Consider the following 18,854-nt stretch of genomic DNA (forward strand, 5'->3'; position numbering starts at 1 on the left):
ATTCCCTACTGGGTAACCAAATTGTAGATGGCCCTCCTTTCTTTTCCTCCAGTTTTATTGAGAAGTAATTAGCATGCATCACTGTATACTCTTAAGGTATATGGCATAATGGTTTGATCTCTTTTTGTTTGGAAATGATCACCTGGTTCTGCTAACATCCATCTTCCCATGTAGATACAGTGGTGATCCTCATTTTAAGCAAGTTTATTCTTTAAAAAAATTTTTTAATGTTTATTTATTTTTGGGAGAGAGAGAGACAGAGTGCAAGTTGGGGAGGAGCAGAGAGAGAGGGAGACACAGAATCTGAAGCAGGCTTCAGGCTCTGAGCCGTCAGCACAGAGCCTGACATGGGGCTTAAAACCACGAACTGTGAGATCATGACATGAGCTAAAGTTGGACACTTAAGCATTAGCATAAGTGAAAAGGTTTTTTTTGTGTTTTTTTGCGTGTTTGTTTTTTGTAAATCAAATAATTTTACCCCATAATATTACATTATTTCACAGATACTTTATCTGAAGCTCTTATTGCTCTTAAATGGGCAGTGACCTTCCAATAATTTCCTTTTATTATTTTTTGCTTCATCCCACTAAGAGTTTTCATGAGTAAACCAGTTCTTCTTCTTCTTTTTTTAATGTTTTATTTATTTCTGAGAGAGAGAGAAAGAGAGAGAGACAGCGTGAGCAGGGGAGGGTCAGAGAGAGGGGGAGACACAGAATCTGAAACAGGCTCCAGGCTCTGAGCTAGCTGTTAGCACAGAGCCCGACATGGAGCTCGAACCCACGAACCATGAGATCGTGACCTGAGCTGAAGTCGGACACTTAACCAACTGAGCCACCCAGGTGCCCTGAGTAAACCACTTCTTAGGTATAATTTAAACAAGTTTCTAGAGACAACTCCGGAGCAGAATGACAAGTGTATGAATTACATGACACCAGATCCCTTAGTTTTTCTTGAGTCCTATCATTTTGCCCATCTTATCTCTGCTTAAATGTCCTCTCCTCAGGGAAGCCTTCCCTGAAGGAGCAGCCTTGGTATTCATGTCCCCCGTTGCCCTGTTTTATTTTTTCTCGTAGTACTTACTGTTTTTTCATTTGGCTGGCTGGTAGGTTGTTTGGTTTGCCTGCCCGCCTCTCTTGCTAAAATAGAATAAAATCCGGGATTGCAGGTGTCTTGCTCTCCAGGTCTTCTGCAAGGTGAGCAAACATTTCTAATAAAAGTGTAACTTGACAAACGAGCAATGTCTTGCAATTCAAGTAGCGCACGATGCCAAATGTCACACGACCACAACGTAGCCAATGGTTCTTGAAATGCTCTTTCATATACAGGTGCTTTGGATTACAAGCATGTTTCTGGAATGAATTATGCTTGCAAACCAAGGTTTTACTGTATAAGGTTTCAAAGGGTGGTCAGGACCTTGTCTGGTCCTCTGCTATCTCTTCTGTGTCTAGAACAGTGCTGGGCACATAGGAGCTCAATGTGAATCTAGAAACTGGAGATGATTTTTGTGCTGCCTGCCTCGCTCTGCAAGCTGTCCGTGAATACAGTGGCAGTAATGATGGTTGCTGTTGCGGTCAGCACTGCCATCTGGGTATTAGTCAGAATGGGAGCACCGTGCTTTTAGTCCTGATGCACGCCGCTAAACTTCCATTTGCAAGGAGGTGGGCAGGAGGACAGAGGTCCTTCTGCTGGGCGCTGGTCCCCGGGCTCTAACAAAACTCTCCATGTGTGCTGTGGTTTCAGCTTGTCCACCTGCCCACTGGGGCCCGAACTGCATCCACACGTGCAACTGTCACAACGGGGCCTTCTGCAGCGCCTATGATGGGGAATGTAAATGCACTCCTGGCTGGACGGGGCTGTACTGCACTCAGAGTAAGTGACGAGCCTTCCAGGCTCACCAAGGGGAGCCACACCCAAGGGGGACCAAGCCTCGCCCTTTGCATGCACAAGCCAAGCTCACCCAGGGTTCCTGGCATTGGAGTGTTGTTTCATCTCCCCCGGGACCACTAGATGTCCAACTGTCTCTGGGTGGTTATGAGCCGTCACGTTCCAAGTTTTCTGCCTGTATGTCATAGCAGGACACTGAGGTAGTGCGGGGCTGTGTGTGACGGGGTGCCTCACTCTCCTTTGACCAGACCCTGTTTAAATGCACCAAACTCCCTATCATTTATATAAACATGTATCTGTGTACAGATATACATACATGCTTTTGTAGTATGGATCCTTTTTTTAATGTTTTTATTTATTTTTGAGAGAGAGAGCATGTGAGTGGGGTGGGACAGAGAGAGAGGGGCTCCGTGCTGACAGCAGAGAGCCCCATGTGCGGCTTGAACCCACAATCCATGAGATCACTTAACTGACTGAGTCACCCAGGTGCCCCTGTGATTCCTTTTATATGAAGATCAAGAACAAATGAATAGCGCTAGGATTATTGATAAGGAAGGTGCATGGAGGGTGATGAAAATGTTGTATATAATTGTTCAAATTGGTGTGAGGATTACATGGATGTACACCCTGTCATTTATTCCAAATAGCTCAAAGGTGGGGATAAGTGACTGACTGGAAAGGTGGCGAAGATGACAAGTGTCGCTCCCCAATGTCACGTGTGCTCCTAGAGAAGAGTGTGTCCCGTGGTTCTCAAACTCAAGTGAGCGTCAGTCACCCAGGTGGCGAGATAAACACAGACAGCTGGCCCTGCTCCCAGACTGTGTGATTCACTGGGTCTGGGGCGGGACCTGCGAATTCACATTGCGGACAACTTTCCACATGGTGATGCCAGTTTGGGATCATGCTTTAAGAACCACTCATTCTTTTTTCCATTTTATATCCCATAGTGTCCCGACCATTTCTTCTTCTGGGAGGTTTCTACCATCATAGCATATGATGTGCACAACTGTCCACAGCTCAGCACGGTCAGGCAAAAAAGATGCTTCCCTATCCTCTTGCTTTCAAATGAGTCAACGAGACAGCAGGGGAAAACACGAATGATGGTTATCAATAATAATATATCATTGTTTTAAGCTGATTTATTTATTTTGAGAAAGAGAGAGAGCACAAGCAGAGGAAGGACAGAGAGAGAGGGAGAGGAAGACCACCAAGCAGCTCCATGCTCCGGGCTGAGCCCGACACCAGGCTCGATCCCATGACTGAGATCATGACTTGAGCCAAAATCGAGAGAGTTGGACGCTTGACCGACTGAGCCCTCATGTGCCCCAATAATATATAATTTATTCTGTTTTAATCTTAATATGTACATTTAAATCCTAGAAATGAGCCAAGAAAGAAAAGTAGGTCAGAAGTTAGGCAATTCTTGGAGCGCCTGGCTGGCTCAGTCATTAAAGCATGTGACTCTTGATCTCAGAGTCTTCAGTTCAAGCCCAATCAATGTTGGGTGTAGAGATCACTTAAAAACAAAATCTTAAAATAAAAATTACGTGGGCACCTGGGTAGCTCAGTCAGTTAAGCATTCGACTTCGGCTCAGTTCATGATCTTGTGGTTCAAGAGTTCAAGCCCTGCGTGGGGTTCTGTGCTGACAGCTCAGAGTTGGGAGGCCACTTTGGATTCTGTGTCTCCCTCTCTCTCTGCCCCTTCCCTTTTCTCTCTCTCTCTCTCAACAATAAATAAACATTAAAAAATTTTTTTAATAAAAAAATTGGGCAACTCTTGTTTAACACTATTTAGAAAACCTAGAGAATAGGTTAAGCAAGTGTTTTGAAACTTTCTGGAGGCAGGTGTAGACCTTGAGCCATTATTCAAAAGGGGGCATTGGTAGGTAGAAAGCTTGTCTCTGGCATATGCTGCCAAGATTGTATATATAGAGAGCCCTTTAGAGAAAATTACTTATATATTATTATTTATCATTTTAAAATTAGGGTCTACTTTAATGAGTGGACCTTTTCAAATGGGCAGAGCATAAGAAAGTGGGAAGAACATGGGGTGTGGAGCCAGACTTGCCTGCATTTATCTCGTGGTCTTGCCAGCCTGCCATTTGCTGGCTATGTGACTTAGAGTGCTAGGGGTTGAGCTCCCAGCTATAGGTAGGAACACCCATCTCTGTGTCTGTGTTACGGTGAAGATTCAATGAGAGGACGCATGGAAAGCACCTGGCATCGATTAGGTGCTAAATAAATACGTGGCAATGGCAGCTGTTATTGCATGCTGGCATTCGTGCTCTGCATCTCTTTCTTGGAAGCTGAACTTTTGTTAAAACCTCTATTAGAAGAAGAGAAAATAAAAATCCACATGGGACACTTAGAAATAGCTGTACAAACAGCCTGTATTGAAGTTTGCCTTATGCCAGAGAGCCCACACCCTTGCAGGGCAGCTGCTGGTCCCACACAGGCTTGTGCATGTCCTCAGCCAAGAGATCTGGGTCCAGAAAATTGTACAGAAGTGTTAGGTTTATTACTTTTTAAAAATAAAGTACCTATGAAGTGTAGATGGTGTGTGTGTGTGTGTGTGTGTGAGTTTAGCATTCTACTACACATCTTTGGTGAAGGAGATGTAATCTAAGTTAGTGACAGATACAGTGGACAGGGCTAGTCGCAGAGTCAGAGACGTTCTGTGCTATAAGTAAAAGCATACGGGTAATTTTAGTACATAATACTCATTTCCGTCCATGGCATTTGGGTTCAGGAGTCTAGCAGTTCGGTGACAGAATGCAAGGAAATGCCCCCATACTTCCGTGGGGTTCGTGGCATGCTTTGTGAGAAGACAGGAGCCTTGTCTCCAGGAGTACCAGTCACGGTGAAAACAGCTCATGAATTAGGACCTCCTTGCAAGAGCCCCATCTTGGGACTTCAAAGAAGCCTTTGTGATAAGCTGAGATCCGCGTTACTGTCTTTATTCGCTCTCCAGCGGCCAAGCATCCTTCAGGTTTAAACACAAACAGTGGGAAACAAGAGCTGTGTTTTTCCCCGGCAGCCTCCTGACTCTGCTGTCTTTCCCTCCTGTAAAGGATGTCCTCTGGGGTTTTACGGAAAGGACTGTGCGCTGATATGCCAGTGTCAAAATGGAGCTGACTGTGACCACATCTCCGGGCAGTGTACGTGCCGCACTGGGTTCATGGGGAAGCACTGTGAACAGAGTAAGTACGAGAGTGTGACATGTGTAGGTGGTATTTTCCCCGAGAGTCCGTTTTCCTACATATGTGAACATATTAAGGCAGAACCTGCAACTTTTCAGTTGTTTGAACTGATGGCTGGTCACTTACCAGCGCTGTTGACCGTAACCCACCCAGAGACCTGGCCACCTTGGGGTCCTTGCTGGCTGTCTTTTCCCCAAATCTTCTGGGTAAGTAATCAGCACTCTGGGTGGAGGGGGTGTAGCCCCAAGGAGGAAGACAGAATTCAAGTTTTCCATCTGTTCACCCTGGCTCTCTCTAACTCTGCTGCTTATTTTTGGAACGTGGCTGCTCAAAGGCTTTACGAGCCAGTCGGGTTTTCTTCGCGGCAGAGGCAGAGCCGGGTCACACCCTGGAGAGTGCCTTCTCTGGGGCCAGGCTAAGTGCACAAAAGGCAGGTGGGCTCCCAGCGCCCCTGAGGCTGTGTAACGTGGTCCATGCAAACGTCGCCCCCCTTCCGACAACCTTTGCTAGGTAGTACTTTTCTCCAGTTTCCCCTAGCAACTGCGCATCTCGGGCTTTACAGCCTTCCAGACAATATATTGCCTTCGAATTTTTGTTGTAAAATTCCCAGTCTCGAAGAATATGCTCTGTTGGAATTACGCAGCCTTGTTTTACCATTTCCACGCCTACGGCTTTGAGTCTGCAGGGTTATAAGACAGTTAGTTTCGGACCAAGTATTTCAAAGTAGTCTCTTGTTCCTTCCCTCTGTGACTTTCATTCAATATTCAGGATGAATAAGTAGGGTCTTAGAGCTGTATGGGGCTCACTCTTTTATCAGAGGACAGGAGAGGGGCCGGAGCTTTCTTGCTTACCAGAGGGGGCACTCATGGCAAGGACGCTTGCAAAGATTACAAGGCTGTGGGAGCACTGTGGCCCAGGAGGCAGGTCAGCATGACAGGACTTTGGCAATAAACCATCGCCTTCCCTCCACCCCAGCAGCCCCTCACAGCACACCCCTGGACCAGCCAGGTTGTCTCAGTCTTGTGTGCTAAACCCTTGAAATAATGTTTGCATATCTTCCTTTCTAGTAAATACAACAGGAGTGACCTCCAGGAATCAGGCTGGAAGTAGATGGCCCAGTTTGAATTTTTTACTGCAATTCACTTCATCCTGAAACATGTACTGAGTCATACAGTTTCCTGCATACACATATATGTAAATAATGTGTGTGTGTGTGTGTGTGTGTGTGTGTGTGTGTAAATGTCTAAACATATGTGCACATACACAAAATCAGAACTGGCTCTAAGCTGACTTTCACTTGAATGCCAGACCAGTTATGGTCTTATTAAATAAAAGCTGCTTAAGTGCTTCCGTGATTACTTTGAACATCAAATTAAAGTAACCCTATTTTTGGAAACCTCCTGATGCTCATTTGTAAACAGAAAAGCTGTGACAGAGGATTCCAATAATAACAGTACATTGCCCCCTGCTGCTCACTTTACAAAAAACATCAGTATTTGGTGATGAGTTTTGGATTTGACATGACTCCACTCTTCTTTGAAATTCCTACTCAACTCTTATGAAGAGTGCATCATAAAAATCTCACTATTTTAGTCTCTCAGGCTTCAACCTGCACGTCCAAATTTCAGGCCACTCTATGGCAAATGAAGTTCTTACCCAGAAAACTAACAAAACTTGCCCTTCCCTTGTCCCTGGTCCCAGCTAATCCGAGTCGGAATGTGCCGTTTGGAAGATCTTTGACTCTTCAGTAAAACGCTCATGTTCTCAAGGATGCATCTCTTGTTTATACTCTTCAGTCTTTTGTCTCACGGTTTTGCCTGGTGGGGTCATCTCAGCTTGCCCCTGCTGATCATCTTCATCAGTTCCGTTGGGTTCTACAGACTCTCAACTTACCTATCAGGGAAGTGGGCACATAGAAGCTGCCAGAGTCAGGAGCTGCACCAAGGAGCTCAGTCTCTGGCCTTGTGCCACATGGCCCTGATTCCCCTGAGACAGAATTCCGGCCAGCTCTAGGACTTCCTGGGTGGTTCTCCCTGCATGAGGATCCCCTGGAAGGGCTGCACTTAGATATACAGCTTCATATCGTAAGAGACAGCCTTGCCCCAGATCTCCGAGACTGGATGACTTACACTGGACTTTCATCTCTGTCTCAGAGTGCCCTGCAGGAACATATGGCTATGGCTGTCGCCAGATATGTGACTGCCTGAACAACTCCACCTGCGACCATATCACTGGGACCTGTTACTGCAGCCCAGGCTGGAAGGGGGCACGATGTGATCAAGGTAAGGATACTAGTAAGTGATCTTACCACCTCAAATTGTGGAACCTCCACGTTCCAGGCAAGAGTAAGTACTTGCACCTACTCTGCAAGGTATAGCTGGTTATTTAGTTGCCAGATGGATGCCTTATTGTTGCTGTCCTACGGGTGAGGAAGGTAAAGCTCAGAGAGGGTGAGTAATTTGCCCAGAGTGGTATGGCTGATCTGTAATGCATGGCTATATGTATATGTATGTCGGGGCTTAGATGCCGGGTGTGTCGGATTCCAAAGCTTATGAATTTCCCGCTGTGCCTACGAATGTTTTTATAGATATAACTACAATAAAACTTTACTGAGATATAAGTAACCTATAAAAAGCAATGCATGTATACCATTATACTATCTGAATATACACACATGCATGTATATACATACATATACAAGACGTATGTACACCATAAAGTATATAACCTGATACAATCTGACAGACATATATACCGGTGAACCACAACCACAATAAAGATCATGAATACATGCATGCACCCCCATTGTTACCTCATGCCTTTCTCTGCCACCACTGCCCCCGTGGCCTCCGGCAATCACTCATCTAATTTCTGTAATGACAGATGCATTTGTATGGCTTAGGGTTTTGTGTAAATAGAATCACTCTGTACCCTTTTTGTCTGCTTTTGTTTGTTCAGCATAATGATTCTGAGATTGAACCATGTTGCTGAATAAATCCATACTTCAGTTCTTTTTATTGCTAAGTAGTATTCCTTTGCATGGATATATAGTCATTTGTTTACTGATTCACCTATACATGGAGATTTAGATTGTTTCCAGTTTTTGCTATTATAGATAAAGCTATTATGAACAACAGTGTATCGAGTCTCTGTATGGATATATACTTCCATTTTTCTTGAGTAAATTTATAAGAGTTATCCTTGGAATGAAAATTATTCTTAGAAATGTTGAGGATGAGGGTGCCTATGTGGCTTAGTTGGTTAAGCATTTGACTCTTGATTTTGGGTCGGGTCATGATCTCACAGTTCTTGAGATCGAGCCCCACATTGGGCTTCATGCTGGATGGGGATCCTGCTTAAGATTCTCTCTTTGCTCCTCTCTCCTGTTTGTACATGTTTGGGGGTGGGGGGGGCAAACCTGTGTACACACTCTCAAAAAGATTTTTAAAAAGAGAAATACTGAGATGCCTGGGTGGCTCAGTTGATTAAGTGACTTCCACTCAGGTCATGATCTCGTGGTTCGTGGATTCAAGCCCTGCGTCAGGCTCTGTGCTGATAGCAGCCTGGAGCCTGCTTCGGATTCTCTCTCTGCCCTTCCCTCTCTTGTTCTCTGTCTCTCCCTCTCTTAAAACAGAATAAACATTAAAATTAAGAAAAAGTAGTGCTGAGGATAGACATAGACATAAAATTAGGTTAGGCAATTGAGACATGTAGCAGTTAGCCCTTCATAAGCTTACTGCTGCATAATAAATAAAGCCTGGTAAAAAACAGATAAATCATTACCACTAGTGAATTCCTGCTCTAGTCTAAGCGTTTAATCTGAAGGGTGTGAGACTTTCCTTAACCCTACTGTGGAGTCTTAGCGTTCAGGAAATCCAGTCTCATTTTTGAGGCTTAGCGCAGCCATTTTCTGGGCACAGACAAGCCAACAGCATCTGTAAATGAAGAATGTTTGTGTTTCCTTCCTGCTGTTTCCAAAAGTTTCTGAATTAATATTTCACAAACTGAAACACTCAGCCACTGGAACGGTGGGACAATTTTGTAAATAGAGTGTGAACATTTATCCGGCACGCTGTTGTCCTTACCCAGATCTCTTCCTTTCCTTCGGCCAGCTGGTGTTATAATCGTCGGCAACCTGAACAGCTTGAGCAGAACCAGCACGGCTCTCCCCGCTGATTCCTACCAGATTGGGGCCATCGTCGGCATCATCATCCTGGTGCTGGTTGTTCTCTTCCTCCTGGCGTTGTTTGTTATTTACAGACAGAAGCAGAAGGGAAAAGAATCGAGCATGCCAGCAGTTACCTACACCCCTGCTCTGAGGGTCATGAATGCAGACTATGCCATTTCAGGTGAGACGGGTCCCTGGAGCCATGCTACTCCACGGAAAGTAAGATTTCATCCTGGGTCTTTGCAACTGGGTGTTTGGCTGCTATTTCTAAACTAAATGTGTAACATTCCTTTTTATTTTTAATGTTTTTTAAACAATTTTTTCTGAGAGAAAGAGAGAGAGAGAGAGAGCAGGGGAGGGTTTTCTGAGGGAGAGAGAGGGAGAATCTGAAGCAGGCTCCAGGCTCCAGGCTCTGAGCTGTCAGCACAGAGGCTGACACGGGGCTCGAACCCACGAACTGTGAGATTATGACCTGAGCTGAAGTTGGGTGCTTAACTGACTGAGCCACCCAGGTATACCGGAGGTTGCTTTAGACTTCGGGAATTTCAGCCTGGTGGAAGCTTTACTGGACATCTAAGTTTTTGTCGTATGTCAGGGACAGGAAGTGGAGAGAAGGAGGTGCCCATAATTTTGGCAAAGTCATGGAGCAGGTCAGGTATCATGACCAGATCTTCTGTCTCTGGCCTTGGGTTCTTAACATGGTGCCTTCTAACCTGTTGCTGGGCTCATACAAATCATTAACTGCACAGCAACCAAGTTACATAAGAAACAGTTTTGTGGTATTAGCAAAAACCAAAGTCGTTCATTAAGAAAACTCTTTAGAATCTTCCTGTCACACGTCTCCATAAAGGTAGATTTTTATGTGACCCACTCATCCATCAGAAGTAACCGTGTAAACTTGGCCACTTAATAATATATTATTTTGGGCAATCATTGCACGGTTTCAGGTGGGTTACATATTTATAAATACACTGATTCTGAGGGGAATACACAAAACAGCTGATTTACTCACTAGTGCATTTCTAGCACAGAATATTATGACAAGAGCTTAACTGTCTTTAAAAAAAAGTAGAAAGTTACAACGGAAGTAGTTTCAAAGCAGTGGCTTCCCAGGTGTATAAGTCTCAAAGCAAAGAGGACTAGTGTGAGGACACTTTTTCAGGAGGCAGGTAGGAAGGCAGACACCTGCTGCTGCTAGAAGCTTTGCTGAGTATGCTGGGTAGGAGGGGATTCCGCCCAGCCTGTGATTTGGAAGTGGTACCAACATTCATTCTTGTTATTTTGCTTCCCTTTTATCCATACCGATTTAGGAAAGCCTGTCGCCTCAACCATTTCCTTGTCTTCTTACAGAAACCCTTCCCCACAGCAACGGTGGAAATGCTAACAGTCATTACTTCACCAACCCCAGCTACCACACACTTACCCAGTGCGCCACGTCCCCACACGTCAACAACAGAGACAGGATGACCATCGCGAAGGTGAGCGAAAATGGCTCCGAGTCGCTGAAGGTGGGTCGGGGAGAGAGGAAAGGAACAGCTCTGCCAGATGCGGTTCTAGGTTCTTGATACCTCTTACCTCGTTGGTTCTTCCCAGCAGTCTTGGAGATGTATATTAGAATCTCAAGTTCACTGGTGAAAAATACAAGCAATGGGGAATTTAAGTCACTTCAAAACACAGCTCCCTGGTTAGGGAGGCAGCTGCAGGGCGAGTCATGACTCCTCGTCTCCTTGCCTCCAATTTGCACCGTTTCCGTTGCACCTCTTTGGAAGAACGTTTCTAATGTTGCATGAGGCTGTACCAGGATGTCTCAGGGCAGACGTTAGCAGACTCCATCCTGGTTCTTTGCTTTTGTCTTTTCTGACCACCTCTCTTCTAGTGCCCTTTGAGGGCCACCTGCACTTTCCTAACAAAAACAACTACGTGTATTTATTTGGGTTTGACCACATGAAATTGTTTTTTTTGTGGGTCACCAATGGTCAAATAGAAACTATGTGCCAAGCATGTCTAGTCATTTTCCAAACATGAATATATTTAGTCTTCATACCAATCCTATGACTCAAGAGTGATTGTGATCCTGATTTTATATAGATGTACAATGAGGTTGGGCACTGAGGCTACTCCCTTCAGATCCCTCAGTGCACCCCCAGTCTCTTCTAGATTGCTTCGAAATCCCAAACATTTCTACCTTCCAAGAGCCCCAGATTATATTTCCAGCCTCCACTGTCTTTTAAAAATATTTATTTATTTTGTGAGAGAAAGAGAGAGAGAGAGAGGGAAAGAGAGAGAGCAGGGGAGAGGCAGAGAGAGAAGGAGTGAGAGCATTCCAAGCAGTCTCCAAGCAGTCAGGGCAGAGGCTGTCACAGGGCTTGCTCTCACAAACTGTGAGATGATGACCCAAGCCCAAATCAAGAGTTGGAATGTTTAACTGACTGAGCCACCCAGGTGCTTCTCCATTCTCGATTGTCTAATTCCAGCTCTCTGCTAGAAGAAAACCAAGGTAGTTAAATTAATTCAGCTGCAATTAAATTAATGCATCTGGCTTTTAATTATGGTGCCTAATAGTTAAATAGCACTTCACATTCCTGGGAGACTCCCATGTTCATCATTCCGTGTGTTCTCCTGTGTTTTCAAGGAAGGAGGCAAAGTATATAATCGTATCCTTGTGTTTATAGCTAAGAAAACTGCTCAGAGTCCCTGGTGACTCAGACAGAATCAGGCAGTGTTTGACGGAAGAGTTCAAACCAAGAATTTAGTGTTTTCAATTCAAAGCATTATATATATTAGCCCAAATAAAGTCTAACGGGCACAGAGTTACTCAGTGAAATGAAGGATCTGAGGCTGTAGGGGTATAGTTGGGGCCAAGGGCACACCCCTGCAGCCTTCTGCGGCCAGCCCAGTGGTCACTTCTGCCCCTCTGCGGGTCCTCATTGAAGAAGCAGCCCTCCATTCCTGCCATGGACGTGCTTTCCCCAGATCGGTAACGCTGTGCTGGACCCTGTATTCTCTTTTGACATATTTTATGGTTTATGTTTCTAACAGTCAAAGAACAATCAGCTGTTTGTGAATCTGAAAAATGTGAATCCCGGGAAGAGAGGCCCCATGGCGGACTGCACGGGGACGCTGCCCGCAGACTGGAAACATGGCGGCTACCTCAATGAGCTTGGCAAGTTCTCCCCATGTCTGCCCTTACCCAGCCCCTTCATCTTTTAGTTGCCTTGGATAGTCACAGATTTATGATCTGCCAAAGCGATCTATTGGAAACATGCTTGAAGAAACAGAATGATAGAATTATACTGCATGCCTCTATGGGGCCTATTACTGTCCTGGTGCTTTATTCATCCAACAAACATTCCTTAAGGTCCTGGTATGTGCCAGGAATTGATAAAAAGAGGCAAGAATCTCCGGCTGCATGTAGCTCCCATTCTAATTCCACATATATTAACTTACATCACTCTGACTAGTGCTCTGATAAGGACATACTGTTATCATCACCATCTGATCCATGTTAGAGTTGAGAAACTTGAGTTACAAAGAGGATAAGTAACTTGAGAAAAGTCTCAAGACCTATTAAATGGTGGAGCTGGGATTTGAGTCCTGTCAGGTGGTACCAGGATATGTGTTCCTCGTTGCTCTCTCTCACTATGGGGCAGCCGCACTTGAGAACCCCTTCCCTTTAGGTGAAGAAAGGAAGCTATTTAAGGAATACAGCAAGTCACTGCTTCTCAAGCATTTTGGAATAGGGGCCCTGCATACCTTTAAAAGTTAGCAAGAACCCCAAAGAGCTTCTTTCAATATGAGTTATATCTTTTGATATTCAACATATTACAAATTAAACTGAGACCATTTAAAATACTTACTCAGTAATTTGTTTATAATAAATGTAATCTCATTTCATGATCACATAAGACATTTTTATGAAAAAATAACTACATTTTCGAAAACAGAAACAAAGGAGTGAGAAGAGTGGCACTGTTCTAAGTTTTTTATAAATCTCTTTAACACCTGGCTCAATAGAGGATAGATTCTCATATCTGCTTCTGCATTCAGTCAGTGGTGATCCCACACTTGGTGGAGCTCTTGAAAAACCATCATGCATTTGAAAGAGAACGGGAGAGAAACAGGAAAATAATGTCATTGTGCTATTATGATAGTACTTTTGATCTCATGGCCCCCCTGAAAAGGGGGTAGGGCTTCAGAGCCCACTCTTAAAGAGCTGCCGTGATACCCCAATGAGAGGATAACACCATTGCCCGTGTGCTGCGCCTGATTTTCAAGACGGTGCTTGATGATGCCATAACGGATGTGTGCACTACCTCATGGGTAATGAACACTTTCTTTTGTATTTATTTGATGGCGGGGCTGCCAGAAAACCCAGTTAAATCTGAATTTCAGGGAGGCAACAAATACTATCAGCATAAATATATCCCAGTGTTGCCTGGGGCATAGTTACCCTAAAGATTATTTGTTGTTTCTCTGAAATTCATATGTAACTAACTGTCCTTCCTGTGTTTCTATTTGCTCTGACAACACCACTGGGTGGTCTTTTCCATGAATCTTGTTTTATAGAGCAATAAACTGGGCATCAAAGAGAGGTTAACTCCCTCATCATCTACAATTTCATAGAGGAATGGGGTAAAGCCAGGTCTCAAAGCTGGTCTTCCAGCTACTCCTCCCCTGTTCTTTCTGTGAAGCCCTTATATGTTGTCACCTGAGCTGGATGTAGGAACCCAATCCTATTACCATCGAAATGCAAATGCTAAAGTAGGGAAATGAGTACATATTCTTCACTTTTATTTGCATTGTACACGAACATCATCATGTAGCCGTGTATTTCTGAACACAGTCAAATTATTTATATACCACATTCACCCTATATGTATTGGTCAAATCAGTTAACATCAGAAAGATTTTTGTTTTATTTTTTTGGTAATGTTTATTTCTGAGAGAGAGACAGACAGACAGACAAATACAGAGTGTGCGTGGGGTAGAGAGAGAGAGAGAGAGGGAGACCCAGAATCCGAAGCAGGCTCCAGGCTCTGAGCTGTCAGCCCAGAGCCTGACATGGGGCTCCAGTCCACCAGCCATGAGATCATGACCTGAGCTGAAGTCGGGCACTTAACTGCCTGAGCCACTCAGGCGTCCTGAAACTTGAAACTCGAAACACCATCCATTTGTATGGCGCCTCACAATTTATGAGCCCTTTGCATATGCTCCAATTCACTTAATGATCACATACATCCTGTAAAGTTTGCAAGGCAGGTTTTGTTTTCCTCCTTTGAGAGACAAGGAAGTTGACACAGAGAGAGTTGAACATCTTGCCCAAGTCATGTGGTGGACAAGTGCTGAAAGGCAAGTCCTTTGTCTCAGTTCTAGTCCTTGCTTTGTCCTCGCCACGGTACAACCTCGAACAAGTGTACTGATCCATCCATGTCTCATTCTCTGCCTTTACTGATTAACTTTTCCCAAGTCACTGTAAATGAGCAGGAGAATGATCAGAACGATACGTAAATATATATGTATTTTAAATTCTAAGCACTGAAGACACCAGACATCAGTGATATGATACAAAGATTTGAAAAGCAGCAGCTTGGTTACTTCCTGCAGTGGGGAGATAGTAGGTGCTCAACCAGCTTCCTCCATGACCTTGGAATATTAAATGGCTTTTCTCTTATTTCCAGATCTCACTGGTCATTTTCTTTTCTTCTTTATCACAGGAGCTTTTGGACTCGACAGAAGTTATATGGGAAAATCTTTGAAAGGTATGGTGTAAATTTAAGGAAGAAGTACATTTATCAGAATCCTAATTTTTTAAAAATTTATCTCAGAGACTGAAATAATTTCCTAAACAAGCAAGAGTGGCAGTTAAGAGAAAATGTAGGGTTGTTAGTGTGGTTAATTACTCCATCAAACAACACAAACACATTTGACTGAGATCAAAAGCATGAGCATAGGTGGATGATGTGAGGGAATATGTCTGGGGAAACAAAGGTTTCAGTTTGCTGGGAAAACACTCATATTTCCTTAAAAAGATGTATGACTTCTGGGGAGAGAGAAATGCAAAAAAGCAAACAGCTGGGAAAATAAGAAGAGCTCCGTATGATTACATGAATAACTTCATGTGCCCAGTACTCAGGTTTTACGAGGAATCCTCATGTCACAAACACCTCCCTCACCATGATGATAGAACTTTCTTGTGCTCCCAGGGCATTCAGCAGGTGGTTTCTTGATTCAAACCTTTGGGAATTCAGACTATTAGTAAATTAAAATGGAATTAATTTTGAGTGTGAAAATCAAAATTAAGTCAAGTCCACAATGTTTACATTGATACTCACCTTAGAGAGGAGCTAAAATTACTCTATAGCTGAGTCATTTTATAGCAGATTCTCTCCAAAATAAGTGAAGAATGTATGGTATTGTTGGCGTACATAATTATAGAAAACTAGCTACAAAGAAAAAGAAGTAATCTGTCCAGGTAAATTATCACGGGGAAAAAAATGTCGTCCATGATTTGCTTTTCTCCCCCATCTGTTTTCACAGATTTGGGAAAGAATTCTGAATATAATTCAAGTAACTGCTCCCTAAGCAGTTCTGAAAACCCATATGCCACTATTAAAGACCCACCTGTACTCATCCCCAAAAACTCAGAGTGTGGCTATGTGGAGATGAAGTCACCGGCGCGGAGAGATTCCCCATATGCAGAGATCAATAACTCAACGTCAGCTAACAAGAATGTCTATGAAGTTGGTGAGTTCCCCTAAGCAAAGAAAGAACCTCACGTAGGAATGTTTTTGAAATAATTTTACAGTCTTTGAGAGTACAATAACATATACTTAATAACATATATATAAATATATTCGAAACAGTGGTCATATTTTCAGTGCCAACCTGTGTTTACGTTGATCATATTAATTGGTGTCAAGTAAATTTTTAACGGAAAATACCATGTAGAAAATTTAAAGTAAATGTTCCTATCTCTCACCTGGTCATCCATCTCTTGTTTTGTAACCATAGTGACTGTTTGAGCACCCGTGTGGAATAGCATATGTATCCCATTAGCTGTTATGTCGAGTTAGCCAACACAAGTTGGTCAGGTGGATGAAACAGGTGATTGCATATCCTGATTGTATTCATCACGTTCATGCTTCTCACAGGATGGAACACTTTATGTTTAAGTTTGTCTAGTATATTGCTAATATTCTCAGATGTGAACCTGATGGAAATTAATAAGAATTCAAGTTAAAATTAGAGTTGTTTTGATTGCCCCTTACACACATCATTTGGGGAAAGTTGTACCAGAAATACGTACCAGAAGTATGATTGAGTAGGTATAGTAGGGCTATGTATTTTAATTTTTCTCTCTATCTCCTTCTCAATGTTTATGATTTAAACTTTAGACACTTTTTTTTGCTACTCATAAGTGAAGTTGCTAATTTAACTCTAGTCACTAGTAATTTACGCCATAGACATGTCACTGAAAAGGTAAACAACAATTTGTAAAGAATTAAGGCAGCCTTCTTACAGTGGAAGTTGTGGTGACCCAAATTTATTATTAAAAAGTCGGTAACAGCTCCCCTTTGAACTGTCCTATAAATCCACCACTTTAACATGTGAGCTGAACTGAGAGCCTGGGTCTTGAGTCCTAAAATGAACTTGTTAAGTGAGCTGAGTTAACCTAGAAGGACCTTAGTCTTTGGACCTGTGGAGTAAGGGGTTTGGACTAGATAATCTCCAAGGTGTTTTTCAGACAATGATTCATATCCAGGGTTTCTGTGTATTCCCTGGACATCTTCATCCAAACCAGTGGTGTGCAGAACACCGTCGTGTGCCTCAGCCGTTGTTAGCAACTGCACTGTAGCCACCTCAAAGTGATTAGAAGAGCATCATTTGTTTCATTAAATAATGTTTCTTTCTATTTTTATAAATGCCCCTGTTGTATGTTTGAGGTTTGCAAGAAATGCCATACTATCTTCTATCTAAATTTTCCACTGCTGACGAATTCATGTGTCCCTGGTTGTCACAGAGCCCACAGTGAGTGTTGTCCAAGGAATATTCAGCAATAATGGGCATCTCACCCAGGATCCATACGACCTCCCAAAGAACAGTCACATCCCTTGCCATTATGACCTGCTGCCAGTCCGAGACAGTCCCTCCTCCCCCAAGCGAGAAGATGGCGGCAGCAGCAGCAGCAGCAGCAGCAGCAGCAGCAGCAGTGAATGACACCAAAGGTCTGCTCTGTAGCCGCTGGAACTGTTTCCAGAACTGCAGTTTGGTTCTTCTCCATCTTCAAGTTCGCCACCTTACAGGAATGTTCATCGGCTTAGTAGGCTACTATTGGACATAAACCAGAAAGCCCAAAGCTGAGGCTGGCTGATCATAGGTCCTTCTTGTACTCGTGGCTCAGAAGGAGATATCAGTGAGACTTCCTATCTTCTTAGTTTTAGAACTGCTCTCATGAAGCATGACTTCCTATCAGATCTTGGCTAAAAGCATGAATTTGCAGAAGTCCTTGAGAGGGAGTCATGGGCTGTGGTGACATTGGTTTTGGTTGAACATTTAAAATCTAAGTGTTTTCTTTCTCATTTGCATTGCAGACCTGTACCTAGGATTGTGCAGTTTATCATAAAATCTGGTGTGAATCGCTAAACATGTAGAAGCAAAGGGGAGGATTATTTAGTCCGTACATTTATTATTATTATTTTTTGTACCTGGATTTAGAATTATAGGGATAATATGAACCCAGAAAGAAATGTTCTGTCAAGTGGCATACCTGGATAGACTTTGAATAAACTCTAGAATTGGTTAGGAAGTTTAAATATGAAAACTTTAGGCTTTTTTTAGGATAAAGAAATGAAAAATTAGAATTATTTAGCTACAGTAGAATTATTCCAGACATCAGCATCCAGATGTGGCAGGCAGAGGTTAATCTTCTTTGACCCTTGGCCCACTTTAGATCCATGACATCATTCTGATCCTTGTCCCCATCATACATATTCACCATGTAAGGGCCATGACATATCAATAATTATTTCATAAATATAGAAATGAGATAGTTTTATTTTTGACAGACTGGATTGAATGAGTGTATAATGATTGGAAGAGGTTGTAACTTTTAAGTATAAGAAGACGTTTTGGTTTTGTAAACCATTAGTGACACATGCTGTAATATAGAAATAGTGGAAAGTTTTGATTAATTTTTCCCTAGAAGTGGCCGAATATTTTTGTGCATATTTGAGAAAAGGGCACTTTCCTTTTATTAATTGCTGATTTAGAGAAACTATGCTTAAGCTGGTCTTTTGCATTGCTAATATGACATGTACCCTGTTTTTCATTAATTTGTATTTCCATTTTTAAGTTGTATATTCTATGTTTTGTAGTGCTTGGATTGTTAATGAAAAAAATTATGTTATATGTTCTTTGTTTCTTGTATCATTGCCGCTTATCTTTTTGCTTGATAAAACTGCATTGTTCTTTGTTTCCTTTTGGAGGGAGGAGATGAAAATATATAAATCCAATCTATTAAAATTGGTCATTACTAAAATTGTAAAGTAACCGTAGGTGAATGGCTCATACTTGAAGTAGAGAAGCTTCTTAATATTCCAAAA

The 18,854-nt window shown here is 42.9% G+C and overlaps 1 protein-coding gene across 1 annotated transcript in view; it reads left to right on the plus strand.

Annotated features, from left to right (window-relative positions):
- MEGF10 (multiple EGF like domains 10) overlaps positions 1 to 18,590 on the plus strand; it is a 125,464-nt gene extending 106,874 nt beyond the window's left edge. The window contains exons 16-24 of the mRNA XM_039236690.1: positions 1,741 to 1,869; positions 4,956 to 5,084; positions 7,238 to 7,366; positions 9,197 to 9,433; positions 10,603 to 10,730; positions 12,292 to 12,415; positions 14,967 to 15,011; positions 15,790 to 15,996; positions 17,273 to 18,590. Coding sequence (XP_039092621.1) covers positions 1,741 to 1,869; positions 4,956 to 5,084; positions 7,238 to 7,366; positions 9,197 to 9,433; positions 10,603 to 10,730; positions 12,292 to 12,415; positions 14,967 to 15,011; positions 15,790 to 15,996; positions 17,273 to 17,469 — 1,325 coding nt within the window. The 3' untranslated portion in view covers positions 17,470 to 18,590. The remainder of the gene's footprint in view (positions 1 to 1,740; positions 1,870 to 4,955; positions 5,085 to 7,237; positions 7,367 to 9,196; positions 9,434 to 10,602; positions 10,731 to 12,291; positions 12,416 to 14,966; positions 15,012 to 15,789; positions 15,997 to 17,272) is intronic.
- Positions 18,591 to 18,854: the final 264 nt, after the last annotated feature.

The sequence above is a fragment of the Hyaena hyaena genome, unplaced genomic scaffold (assembly GCF_003009895.1).
Source record: "Hyaena hyaena isolate Hyena2069 unplaced genomic scaffold, ASM300989v1 scaffold_115, whole genome shotgun sequence".
In the NCBI taxonomy this organism is placed as follows: domain Eukaryota; kingdom Metazoa; phylum Chordata; class Mammalia; order Carnivora; family Hyaenidae; genus Hyaena; species Hyaena hyaena.